The following is a 13,440-nucleotide window of genomic DNA, read 5'->3' as shown; positions in this document are numbered from 1 at the left end:
TATTTATCAGATCAACAAAACATTAAAAATAAAGATGTCTGGAAATCATGGAAAACAAGACCAAATTTTTGTTTGTAAAAATTGCAAACGTTTCCAAACACTTTGCCGCGGCAGTGTTTGCCACCGTACACAGAAATTGTCAACTTTTGGCTCGTCTTGGAGTGGATATCTTTGTTATTGTATTTACTCATTAGTAAAAAAACACACACACAAACCAGATAGCTACAATTTCACACATCGCCACTGATTGTTGTTTTTTTGCGCGATAAATTACTGCACTTTCACTGTCTCACAGGCGCAAACTGGTATAATTTTTTTTTGGTGTTAAGCTTTTTTGTTGATGCCACAAAAAGATAAAATAAAAACTGAATTTTGCCAAACAATTGTCTTCACTTGGCTGCGCGTGAAGTCGAGAGATCAAAAATCAATCAACCGTGATTAGAAGGATTAGTTTTAGTAAAAAGGGGAAAGATTACATTCCAGCAATGACTCATTTTTCCAGATTCTCAACGCATTGGAGATAGTTTATTTACCTGATTGCCTCAAGTATAAAATACATCTGGAAAAGAGCAATTAAAAATACACAACTAACTCTTTTGCAACTAAACGTCAACTGAATTTTCAGGAAGATGACAAGTGCAACCGTTGAATGCTGACTGAATTGATTTGTTTTAAGGGAAGACAAACTAATTTGACAAATAAATTGAATTAAGTTTGACAAATTAGCTTGGCAAGTTTTAAAGTTTAAACAGATACAATTTCAAAACATTACTTTCTCGAACCAACCTTTAATTTTGTTGTTGCTTTAACGGATCGATTACCCTTTACGCCACGTTGCAAAGTTTCGACTTCCTTGGATAACCTCCAAACTTGTTCCATTTTACGGGCAAGGATCCGGGGTCGTAAAAATGGGATTAGCAAAAAAGTAGCAACTTTACGAGCCTGGGGGCACTTTTAAAACGACGTGGGGTGACATTTGCTTTAATTGCACTTTAAGCTTTGTGCGATAATTTTCGCGCCTCCCCTTGGGCTATTATTTCGACACTCGGAACACACGTGTTACAAAGGTCAGAAATACGCCGGATTCGTTGCACTCAGATAGATGCAGCTCGCGTAGACCTCGCCACAGGCCAAAAGCTGAGTTGCCGCGAATCGGAAGCTTCTCATTATCTCTTATCGAACTGGGTCAAGTTTGTGCGAAACGAAGACGACGACGGCGGGGACCACGAGCAGGATGCTGCTGCTGTGTTGTGAATATGGGACGATTGTAGTCGGGGCACGTAGGCATCCTTAAAATTCTTCGGTTGTGATAACCAAATTTTCTGATTAAAATTTAAGCTGCCCTAATTTGCATCTAATTTTGAATTCATGTTTAAAACAGGCTTTTACGAAAATTAGTATCGACTAAATGACTGAATATGATTAGTATACCAAAGTTAAACCAATTCAAAGAAATCTTCACCTCTGCTTCAGATTCTCCGGCACGAAAATGTTCCACCACGAGTGTCGCTTCTCGCGACCGTACTTGCTGGCACCGAACGCGTCCAGCCCGTTCCCGGTCGACCCGAACCCGTCCAAATCAACCCCACCGCCTCCTCCTCCGTCGTCAAGTGTGGCCGCCGAGGTCATGCCCTTGCGGCGCCTTCGCTCCAGCTTTGTCTGCCACGAGGACGACCGGCGGCGCTTCTTGTCGTAGCCGTTCGGACTGGTCACGGCGCCGTTGAGGGCCGCCGGCAGACTTCCCGAGCTGTACTCGGAACCGATTCCGGCCGCGTCTTCACCTGCACCCATCACGGCGGCCACGGTGCTCCCCGAGGGCACCGTGTAGTAGTGCGCCGGCGAATCGTTCTCCACGTCCGACTCCGTCGTCTTGTGGTATTTTTCCGGGATGGTCGCGATCGGGTATTGGAGGTTGTGTGCGGAAGACCGCGAGTCCCGGCGACCTCCGCCCAAGAAGGCCACCGCAATCGAGCTGCGCCGTTTGTTGCTCTTGTCGTTGGCTGCGCTATGGCTATGACTGCGGCCACCCAGCAGACCTATTCCGAGGGAACTGCGTCGCGGGGATTTGGCAGCCGTAATGGCGGAAGCGGCCGTATTGAGGCCATTCTTGATGTTCAGCGTGTTGGCGAAGGGCACCTGGTGGTGATGGTGGTGGCCGTTGCCGTTGACGGAGGAGGTGACGGTTGTGAGACTAGATTCCTCCTCCAGGGAGACCAGGGTGGGGATCGAACCGGTACTGAGGTCCTTCCGGGACCGGTACTTGCCCGGCGAGAGAATGCTCGTCATGGTTGCTGGAAAGTGACAAATTTTTGAGGGTTAGAGCAGCTGTTATTGAGGTTAGATCCCGATGGAGCTCGTTTTACCTTCGACACTTGAAACATGTTACGCCATTTAGGACTGACTCTTTACCATTAACAATGAAAATAACGCAATTCTTCAAACTGAATAAATGACCCGTTCACGTAATGCCCCACAAACCGCATGGGGTCCATGGTTCGCGCTGCACGAGACTGCATCTCAACGCTCACAAATAAATCATAAAACCGGACAAATAAATGAGTCCAATTATTCTTTTACACTATACTCGCCCGGTATAAACAGGTAAGTTTTATTTACTCAACGTGCAGAGTGGTGCATAACTCCTCGCTTTCAGAACCCCGTCGGATTTATGTCCCGTAATTGGGTAAAGGTGGCACCACACAGTAATGATCGCGCTGGGTTGCGCGGCAAACCGTCTGTCTGAGTGTCATTTTAGTTGCGGGAAAATTGTGTCCCGCCGAGGTCAACCGCATCCATGGGACGTGGGACGATTTTTTTCCAAGGACGATCATACATTTTGCATCATCGGTTCTTTCATACAAGTCAAAATCAAATTATTCGCTCTACAGCATTGCCTTGGCGTTCTCGATTCCTACTCGAAACTAGGTGTCCGAAGGCTTGACTGTTGAGGCAATTGCAATCCTCTTTTTACACCTAAGCTTCCATCCACCCCGGGATTCGAACTGATGACCTTTGGATTGTGAGTCCAGCTGCCTACCAGCGACTCCACCTAGGCAGGAGACGACTCCTACACCTGGACTGAGCTAACGACCTAACCTTTAGGTTAGACCGGGGCCAACATTTACTTCCCCATCCGACGGAAGGCGTGATCAGACAAATCTCGTCTCGAAAAATGCCACTTCTGGGATCGAACCCAGGCCGACTGGGTGAGAGGCAACCACGCTTACCCCTATACCACGGGTCCCGGCAAGTCTCCATACTAATTTTAGGGGTGTCAATTAAGAAGTGCTATGCAAATATTCGAAAATCTGTATCTTGAGAAGAGATTTTCTGATCGACTTGGTGCACCATCGGCAAAGTTGTAAGTTATGATTAGGACTATTCGGAACTTAATTTTCAATCAATGCATTGTAATGTTATCATGGGAACCTTTGATCCAACTCGTGTGTTTTCAAAAAAACTTTTTTTAATTTTTTTTATAACTCACGACTTGCATTTCAAAGGGCCTTAATCAATTTATTAGGACGTTTTAAAATGAAAGTCGTGATTAAAACATCTGAAAATAGTTTTTTTTTTGTTAAAATTAACATAATCCACCTTTGTGGTCGGAGCCTTTCTGAAAAAAAAAACCTCCCAAATCTTCGATCTCTTAGCATGGCTGGAAAAGTCAATTACCTACACAACGACAGGTCGGGTATTGGATACGAACATAATTTACAGATAACTGAGATCCGGCTTCTGTAAAGAACATAAATATCACTTACGTTACCATACGTTACAGGGTTGTAAGAACTCAATTTTATTGGATTTTTTTATTACTTTTGCGGGTAAAGTACGTCACGCAAAAATCAGCCAAAATTTACCCCCCTACCCCCCTTTGTCACGCTTTTCCTATACTTATAACATGCAATGTCACACTTGTTCAGACCACCCCCTCCCCCCCTAGAGCGTGACATACTTTATGGATGACGCCTTATTAAGTTATGCTACTACCAAAAATTTAAAAAGGTCATAAATTTATTAAAAAATTAAGTCTTTGTCCGTTCTGTGGTCCAAAGAATTCAAAATTTACAAAAAGTCCAATAATATAGGTAAAAATAGTTCAAAATATAAAAATTAACGTTACACAATATACTTTAAATAGTTTACAATCATTTAAATGATTATTACAATTGTAATAATTATAATTTTCCTCTCTGATGATTTGGATAATTTTTAAAGAGGACAAGAACTTGAAATTATACTGGCATTAATCTTAGCAAAAACTTAAAAAGCGTGAATATCACAAAAATACTCTGGATTAAGAAGTTTAAAAAAAATTTAAATAGTATATTCAAAGTAAATAAATCATGGTAATAATTCATCTGGAAATAAGTAAACCTTTCATGTCAGAAACATATATTTAACAGGCTAAACCAGTCAAACTTCGTTCTGAACAATTATCTACGAAATCAGCCGATTTCGACCATTTTTATTTTTTGTAATTTTTTGATTTGGCTCAAACTTTGTGGGGTCCTTTCCTATGACCAAAGAAGCTATTTTGTGTCATTGGCTCACCCATACAAGTCTCCATACAATTTTGGCAGCTGTCCATACAAAAATGGTACGTAAATATTTTAACAGCTGTAACTTATGAGAGAATTTTCTGATCAATTTGGTGTCTTCGGCACAGTTGTAGTTATTGTTGAGGACTATGTAGAAAAAATTGGTACACGGAAAAAAATTGCCGATTTTTTAATTAACATTTTTTCACAAAAACTCAAATTCTCAAAATACGTATTTTTTTATTTTCGAGATTTTTTGATATGTTTTAGGGAACAAAAACGCGCAACTTTTGAGCTTTAGAGAAGTATGGTCAAAAAATCTGCCGCCGAGTTATGATTTTTTTTAAAATAGTGATTTTTGGAAAAAAAAAATAAATTTTATACCAATAAAGCATTTGACCGGTAAACACAACGCAGTAGGGCTGGCCGCTTTAATTTTTGCAATACATTTTCGGGTGTTCTCGGATGTACTGCAATTATTAATAATGACAAGAAAAGTGCTTAGGGCGTAATCATATCACAAGACTTTCCAGCATGCTTTCATCGGACTGGCTGCGTTTGTGTTAGATTCGATTAGATAGATTAGACAAAAAAGCATTTAACCACATTGTTTTTATTTAAAATTGAATCTGCGATCGAAAAGTACTTAACAGATTTTTTGATAAACTCCGTTTCCAAGATGTAACCACCAAAAGTTTGATTTTAGCGAAATATTTGCAGTTTTTTGATTTTTAAAAATGGTGACCATGAAAGACCATTTGACCAAATTGAAGTTTTCTAAGTCTTACCCAAACTACTCACCATTTTCTAATGTCGATATCTCAGTAACTTATGGTCCGATTTTCAATGTTAAAACATGAAACATTCGTGAAATTTTCCGATCTTTTCGAAAACAAAATTTTGAAATTTTTTGAATCAAGACTTACATTCAAAAATGGACAGCTTCCAAATTTGTATAAAAAAAATTGTATGGACAAATTGATGACACAAAATGGCTTCTTTAACTATACGGAAAGCACCCAAAAATCTGCCGAAATCTGCTAGAAAAATGCTGAAAATAAACTTAAATTATCAGCAATCAGGTTATAAAGATTTACTAATTCTTTAGAATTGAGGAAAGCTTCAAGGTCATGATTGAAATTGTAAGGAAATATCAATATCAATATATCAATAGACACGTTTTTTCATTAAATAGAAAATCAAAAAAGGTATGAGAATGGCAACAGGTAACCTATGGCTTTGCACCTCTTTATTGGTTTACATCGTGAAATCTCTACTAAACTGAAAACTAAAGCTCAATTCCTATCGTTCGCCTTCTAACCTATAAACTGCGTACCGCCCCGCGCGGTGTTGCGTCAGACAAATCGATCCGTACCGCCCATAAATCAATTCAGCACTCGTTATTCAAATGGACTGCACTTGCACGAACGCCATGATCTCCCCACAGCTCTCGCGGCGTTGATCTCGGCGACGTTGTGCACAGCAAATAAAGTAGTAATCCAGCTACGTGTAAAAGGCCTGAGTGTAAAATAAATTTTGCATTATTGCATGAAATTCTGTGTAATATTACACCCTGAAATATGTAGCCCATCAGTATGGGAAACCTACTTGACCGAAATGTGAAGCTCACATATACGTTTATCCTTTCCGTTTTTCATCGGTCTGATGGCCGAGCGGGCTAAGGCGCCAGCCCTTACTGTAGGTTCTGGGTTTGAGTCCCGTCGGTTGCAATTTTTTTTGTGTTTACAAAAATTGTACATGCAGCGTGTAATTTTAAGTGTTTATTTTGACGAAGGTGATGTGCATGCTTTTGCATGCGATTTTACCATCGTTTTTTTGCTGTGTGTACGTACACATCTAGCGCGTACCAGGCTGCGAACCGCTTTAGAACCGATAGTTGATATCCTTGACTAAGGCGTGCGAAACAATCGGAATTTCCACGGCGGTCGGGCCGATACATACATTCTTCAAAGGACCGGTTTCCGTTGGCGATTTTATTCTAATGGTTGCACTCGGTTGTGGATCGCTGGATATCCAACCTTTGACTGCGCACGACGCGCAGCGATCACCTCTAATCAGTTTGACATGTGACCTCATCCTGGGGAACTCTTTGTTACGAGCGATCCCTATAGTAAGAAGATCTTCGTGCGAAGTGACGCAAATGAAGATTTTTGTAGTAGCTTCCTGACTGCATCAAGTCGCTTTGAGTTGATTTGCAGGTCTCGTGCGTAAAACTTCGGATCACGACCTGCCGCTAAAGCACTTTGACTTTCATAAATCAGACCAGCGAGAATGATCGAGTGATCGACCTTGGACGGAGTGTGTGGCTGGCTGGCGTGTACTGGTTTGTGTTTGAATAGTAATTGGAACATTGGATTGAAGTCAGCAGTTAGAACTGGACTGGCGGAAGCTGCCCGGAATCAGGTTGATGACGGTAGCGAGTAGTGGGTTGTCAACAAAATTATCGCAGCGGTTTGTAATTGAAGGGTTGGGTTCAGCGGTTGTGATCGTTAGAACTGGATTTACTGGTTTCGAGCTGAGAGTTTAGCCCGTTCTTCAAACCTTAAGCACAACGCCCTCCTGCGAAATCAAAAGAGCAAAGACCTCTTCCAGCTGCCCGGTTAATCTTTCGTGGGAGTCCACATAACAAGTTGATGAACTTTAAAGAGCCTAAAGCTGCCCACACATGGGAAGAATTAATCAACCCTAAATGGTCTGCCCTGCGTGTCCGAGTCCCGGAGCCAATCTCTGGACCTGTCCGCGCATATCTCGGCTTCAATTAGTGAGGTATTTCATTTTTTCGCGCCAACATTATCTTAATGAAACGACCCATTAACCACACAGACGTCGCAGACGGAACGGGAAAAGGTCAGAACATATTCGTTGACGCAGAATTGGTGTGTCCAGAAGCTGTTTCCTCGGACCACAGAGTGCGCGGTTAATTGTGGTGGGCGTCAATGTGTGTACATTTATTAATATGTTTACTTCGGGGGCCATAAATTGAGTTTGAAGTGCGGTTTTTGGTGCAGGAGGTTCCTGGAACTGTTTGGATTGAGTCTTAAAGAGATTCTTGTTGAGGAACTGTTTATTTTTTTAAGTCGGAAATAAAGCAGACACGTCAACGGTCAGACAATGGCCATTACTTTAAGGAGATTACAAGTGGACATGATGTATTGTACTGGAAGTGTGACACTTGAATTATCAACTTGAAATTTTGCGAAGATATTGTAGATCTAGTGGAACGATATTTCATGTGAGGGACCTGTACAATTCCTGGGACTTCAAGGTTATGCTTGTATTTTACATTCTTTTAAAGATCTTGGTAATAACAACCGGATCAGCTCACTTGAAACAAGGATATTTGTCATCAAACAGAACACCTCTGACTTGTGCGGCTACCTAACCATGACAGTGATTGACAGCAGTTCTGATCGTCTATTCAAACTGAAACGATCACGATTAATGTGAAACATGTCAACATACAAATTTCAGTAGTTTTCGAAGGAATCTCCCACAATGTATTGACGATTGCGGTAGCAAAATCCCCCTGGCCATTGGCACACCCCTGATCAACGATCCGCCAGAGCAAAACAAAACAGCCGTAACTGGCCAATGGCCAACATTGTTGCACGAAACCCCGCATTTGGTAGTGGGGCACAAATTTGTAGGTAATTTGTTAAATTAATCCGATTTTCCGATTGCGCGCTTCGTCTTCTCCACCTGCAACGTATTAAGAGTGGTTGGGCAAACTTGGTTCAGAAGAAGGTAGTAAACACGCAAAAATTGGACACGAGGAAAACCTTTCGAGTGGAACGTGTTGTGCTTGTTGAATGGCACCAGCATTGCAAGACACTGCACTCTCTCGCGGCTGGTAACGCGAAAATTGCATAAAAAAACAAAACAAATCTGCGTTACGACATCGCGGGCGGTTGGGACGGTTTGGAAATTAATTTGGTTTGTGCATAAGGATTTAATACTTTGATTTTCATGGTTCTTGGTTGCATTTAAGTATGAATAATAAGAGTATTATTTTTTAAGAGTAACCTTATTCAAACATAGTCATTCGGCTCTAAATGTTTATCTGATAGAATTACACACCTCGACATTTTTGAAGTTGATGTCAGCAAATGCTTCAGTTTCGCCAAGGTATGGTAGATTTGACCTCCCTGAACACGTTCTTATCTCCCATTTTTGAGTATATTTTGTAACATTTTCCAAGGAATCCGTCAAAAATATTTTTAGACGCAGACTTTTTGGTCTAGACACTGTCAAAACGGCATTTTAAAGTTTCATTCGACATTTTCAAATGTTAAGCTAGATGTTTCGGTCTTCAAACTATTGTTCTCTTTAAGCCCCTATAAGCACCTGAGCAATTCTCTGAGATTTCGGTCATTTGATTTTTGTTGTAATTTTTAATCCGACTGAAATATTTTTGGTGCCTTCGGTTTGCCCAGATAGGCCATTTTGCATTATTAGTTTGTACATATAATTTTCCATACAAATCTGGCTTCTGTCCATACAACAATGATACATGAAAGTTCAAAAATCTGTATCTTTTGAAGGAATTTTTTGATCGATTTGGTGTCTTCGGCAAAATTGTAGGTATGAATATGGACTACACTGAAAAAAAAATGATACAAGGTAAATTTTTTTTTTGGTGATTTTTAATTTCACTTTTTGTCACTGAAACTTGATTTGCAAAAAAAACACTGTTTTTATTTTTTTTTTCATTTTCTGATATGTTTTTGAGTACATCAAATGCCAACTTTTCAGAAATTTCCAGAATGGGGAAAAAATGTTTGAGCGTGTTAAGATTTTTTGAAACAATACAATTTTTTTCAAAAATCGAAATATTGGTCGCAAAAATTTTTCAACTTGATTTTTCGATGTGAAATCAAATTTGCAATCAAAAAGTACTGTAGTGAAATTTTGATAAGGTGCACCGTTTTCAAGTGAAAGCCATTTTTAAGTAACTTTTCTGAAAATAGTAGCAGTTTTTCATTTTTTTAAATTAGTTAAATTATTTTTGAAATGCTGAGATAATTCTCTATATTTTGCTTTTTTGAACTTTGTTGATACGACCCTTAGTTGAAGAGATATTGCCATGCAAAGATTAAAAAAACAGGAATTGATGATTTCTAAGTTTCACCCAAACAACCCACCATTTTCGATTGTAGATATCTCAGCAACTAATGGTCCGATTTACAATGTTAAAATATGAAACATTCGTGAAATTTTCCGATCTTTTCGAAACAAAATTCTAAAGTGGGCAAACATGGACACTAATTTAAAAAAATTATAAACTGCTACTAGTTTCAGAAAAGTTACTTAAAAATGGCTTTCACTTGAAAACGGTGCACTTTTTCTAAATTTCACTACAGTCCTTTTTGATTGCAAATTAGATTTCACATCGAAAAATGAAGTTGAAAAATTTTTGCGACCAATATTTCGATTTTTTGAAAAAATCAGTATGATTCAAAAATTCATAACTCGGCCATAGATTTTTTGCACAACCTGGGAATTTCTGAAAATTTGGCATTTTAAGCCCCTTAAAAGATATTAAAAAAAATAAAATAGTTTTTTTTTGCAAATCAAGTTTTAGTGACAGAAAGTGAAATTTAAAATCACCATTTTTTTTACCGTGTATCATATTTTTCAAACCTACAACTTTGCCGAAGACACCAAATCGATCTAAAAATTCCTTCAAAAGATACAGATTTCTAAATTTTCATGCATCATTTTTGTATGGACAGCTGCCAAATTTGTATGGAAAATTATGTGAACAAACTACACAGCAAATTCTGATGTTCGTTTTCAGTTAATATTTACTGAAAACAGTACTACTGAAATTTTCAGTTAGTTTTTCACTGAACTTCAGTTAAAATTTGTATAGAGGTGTCAAAGTTTGCTTAAATTTCCACATGTTTTCATCTACTGAAAATTTCAGCAGTGCAGTTTTCAATAAATTTAACTGAATTCAGTAATGAGAAATTGGTGTGTAGTGATGCAAAAAGACTTCTTTGAGCATACCGAAGGCACCAAAAAAGTTTCAGCCGGATTAATAAATACAAACATTACAATTAACGTTCCAACGCCCAAAGCTCCAAAAAAGTTGGAACGGTAAATTAAATTCGCTGGTTCTCGGGCATAACTCAACCAATCAACATGATTCTTTTTTCCATTGATTTTTTAGGATGTCTAGATGATCCTAGAGCTTTGCAGAACTCAATTTGATCAAATCTGTAATTTTGGGATCAAAAATATCGTTCCAACTTTTTTCTTTCGCGTGTAAAAAAAAAAATGCCAAAAAATCTGTGGAGGCAGTCGTTTTTAAAAAAGGTGGAACGATGTTTTCGGTCGCAGAAATTACAGATTTGTTTAAATCAAGTTCTGCAAAATTTTAGGATCATCTGGACATTCTTACAAATCACTGGAAACAAGAATCGTCCCGATTGGTTGAGTTATGCCCGAGAACCAGCGAGTTGAAGTTACCGTTCCAACTTTTTTGGGAGGCTTGGGCGTCCGTGTAAGTTGGACATGCGTTGGGCGTTCAAGTGTTAAAAAAATAAGACCGATTTCGTAGAGAATTGCTCAAATGGTTTTGGACTGTGATTTAAATTAATAACTCTATTTTGATTTTCACATAATATAAACAATCGCAAAAATATCCCATTTACTGAAATTTAATAGGATAAGTAGGAACAGGGAGGCTTTTATCGCAATTTTAATTAAGGTTATTTTTCATTTGCGTAAAATTTCGTATTTTAAACATTGCAAATTTAAAAAAAAAAAAACACAAAAAAACGCCATGAATTTTTTTACAGCTTTTGATGAAACTTAAAAAAGTGAAAGAATGATCAATATTGTTTTAACATACTTTCAACATATCAATTAAATTAGCTGGTCTGATCTTTCCAACACCACTCACTAATCTAGCCGAACTTGCCTGTCAAAATGACACCGAACCACAGACGCATCCAACAATACAAACGTTAATTACTTTGTTTTGTCAAGCCCCTCTCAGCATGGCCAGAACAGGGGCCCGTCGTCGGCGTCGTCGCGCAAGGACGATAAAATGCGACTTTTTATTGGACCACCGCGAACTCTGGAATGTCCGCGTTTTGTGTACGCGGAAACGAGGAGGCAAATCTTCCACGTATTTTAATTTCCTCACGCGAGATTGTCGGACGCCGCAACAAATAATCCAGAATGCCAGCAATTAAAATTCAAATTTTAGCTCTTTGTTTACAAATCTCGTTTCGCTGCACGGGGCGGCGGCGGCGGTGGTTCTCGGAACCGGTTCCCGAAGCGGTCAGGGCACTTTGGCCACGACGAACTATGCGTCAACGGAACCGATCGCATCGTTTTGAACTTGAATTTTTTGGGTTTGGTTGACAGGTTATTACCTTCTTGGGAGTATTTTTCCTATCGGGTGTTACGATGACCCGGTTTGTAGGTTAGGAATTTGACAGCTCGTGATAACGGAGTCTCTTTGAAGACCCGGGAGCAGGAGTTGACAAATTCCAACAGTCAGAGAGTATCTTCAGAAGTTGATGTCGGAGTCGTCTTATTTTGATCATTTTTGTATGGACCGTAAATGGAGTTTGAAATTATTCGTGATAAATTGAAACTTATAAAAAATCCAAGAACCACCCCAACAAAGCAATTGAATCATACCTCCACAGATTGCCACACCTCAACTACAACAACATCCACAGACATCGGAAGCGTCTGGCCGCGCCACGCCGGCGTCCGTGTCTTTAAAGATTTATTTTTAGCTCCGAAAATGCAGTGTTTTTGTTTTGGCTTTCGCTTCGCAAAGTGCAACGTTGTGCAGCAGCAGGTGAGCAACGAACCACGGGAAGACAAATTACAGTCCCCGCCACGTTATAATCAGTTTTTTGTGTGTGTTATTCGCGAAAATTAAGAAGAAGCAACCGAACATCACGCGATTTCGGCGAGATCAACAAACTTGTTTCTTGCTTTTGGGGTCTTAAAAAACATTTCAGAAGGGTGAAACCTATTTTTTTAGAAATCATTTAAAACCAAGAATTCAGATTTGTGGATGGGATAAACATATTTCTGACGTCTTAAGTTACGCCCTTTTGCATTGTTACTCCCCAACTGGCGCGAGATGAGACTTGTTTCGCGCGAAAAAGCAAATGAACCGCGCATTTCAATTTGTAACAGGTTGCGCTGGGTGTAACGCGAAAATTGTTGCGAAGCAACAACTTTTTATTGTTTTTCAAAGGTAATTTAATGTCAAGGTTGAAGAAGCTCAACCGTTACCGATGGTCACGTACGCCACTCGCCGCGATCATCAACAAACATGACTAATTGAGATCCCTGATCATCACCGTGGCAAACGCAGCAAGGTCATCGCGGTATTTGGCAGGTGACGATGAACTGGTCCCGAGGCGCCAGACGAGGCGTTGTTCGTGGAACCTTTGTGATGCTGCCAACCTGTCTGTCAGAACACCTCTTGCGCACGTGTCAAATCACATCATTATTTACGAAATGGCACCAGCGGTGGAGGTTGCTGTTTTTTGGTGATCCACTAATTCTAAGAATTACCTATTTCTAGATTGACCACAGTGAGATGTCTCGAGAGTCTCGGAATCTGCATTGCTTGATACGTCTATATCGGACGTCGCGAAATTAGCGGCGATGACGGCCCGAGATTGTACATCAACAATACAGATTTAGCACGTGTTGATACATGCGCTCTGACTAAGAGTGTGCAGCAGTGTTGGTGGCAGCGCGCTCAGCAGCATGATGGATGCCAACTACCTCAAGGTGGACATCCCGCCGGTGTGTAGCTTGCGGTGAGCTGTAGGGTATTCAAGACTAACAAGAAGTGCATTCTCGGACTAGATTTTTAGAGCCGATGGCGTCG

At 39.9% G+C, this 13,440-nt stretch overlaps 1 protein-coding gene across 14 annotated transcripts in view; it reads right to left on the bottom strand.

Annotated features, from left to right (window-relative positions):
* The window catches only part of LOC120422105 (TLD domain-containing protein 2), a 418,926-nt gene that overhangs the window by 162,187 nt on the left and 243,299 nt on the right, over positions 1 to 13,440 (bottom strand). For 3 of the 14 annotated variants that reach the window (XM_039585461.2, XM_039585458.2, XM_039585459.2), the window contains exon 1: positions 1,463 to 2,305. The exons of 4 other annotated variants lie outside the window; for them this stretch is intronic. In XM_039585461.2, coding sequence (XP_039441395.1) covers positions 1,463 to 2,286 — 824 coding nt within the window. In that variant the 5' untranslated portion in view covers positions 2,287 to 2,305. Of the gene's footprint in view, positions 1 to 1,462; positions 2,307 to 13,440 lie in introns of those variants that run through there. 7 more of the 14 variants (XM_039585457.2, XM_039585460.2, XM_039585474.2 and 4 more) reach the window with 4 other exon arrangements.

Source organism: Culex pipiens, chromosome 3, assembly GCF_016801865.2.
Source record: "Culex pipiens pallens isolate TS chromosome 3, TS_CPP_V2, whole genome shotgun sequence".
Taxonomy (NCBI): domain Eukaryota; kingdom Metazoa; phylum Arthropoda; class Insecta; order Diptera; family Culicidae; genus Culex; species Culex pipiens.
This window is presented reverse-complemented; position numbering and strand designations above follow the sequence as displayed.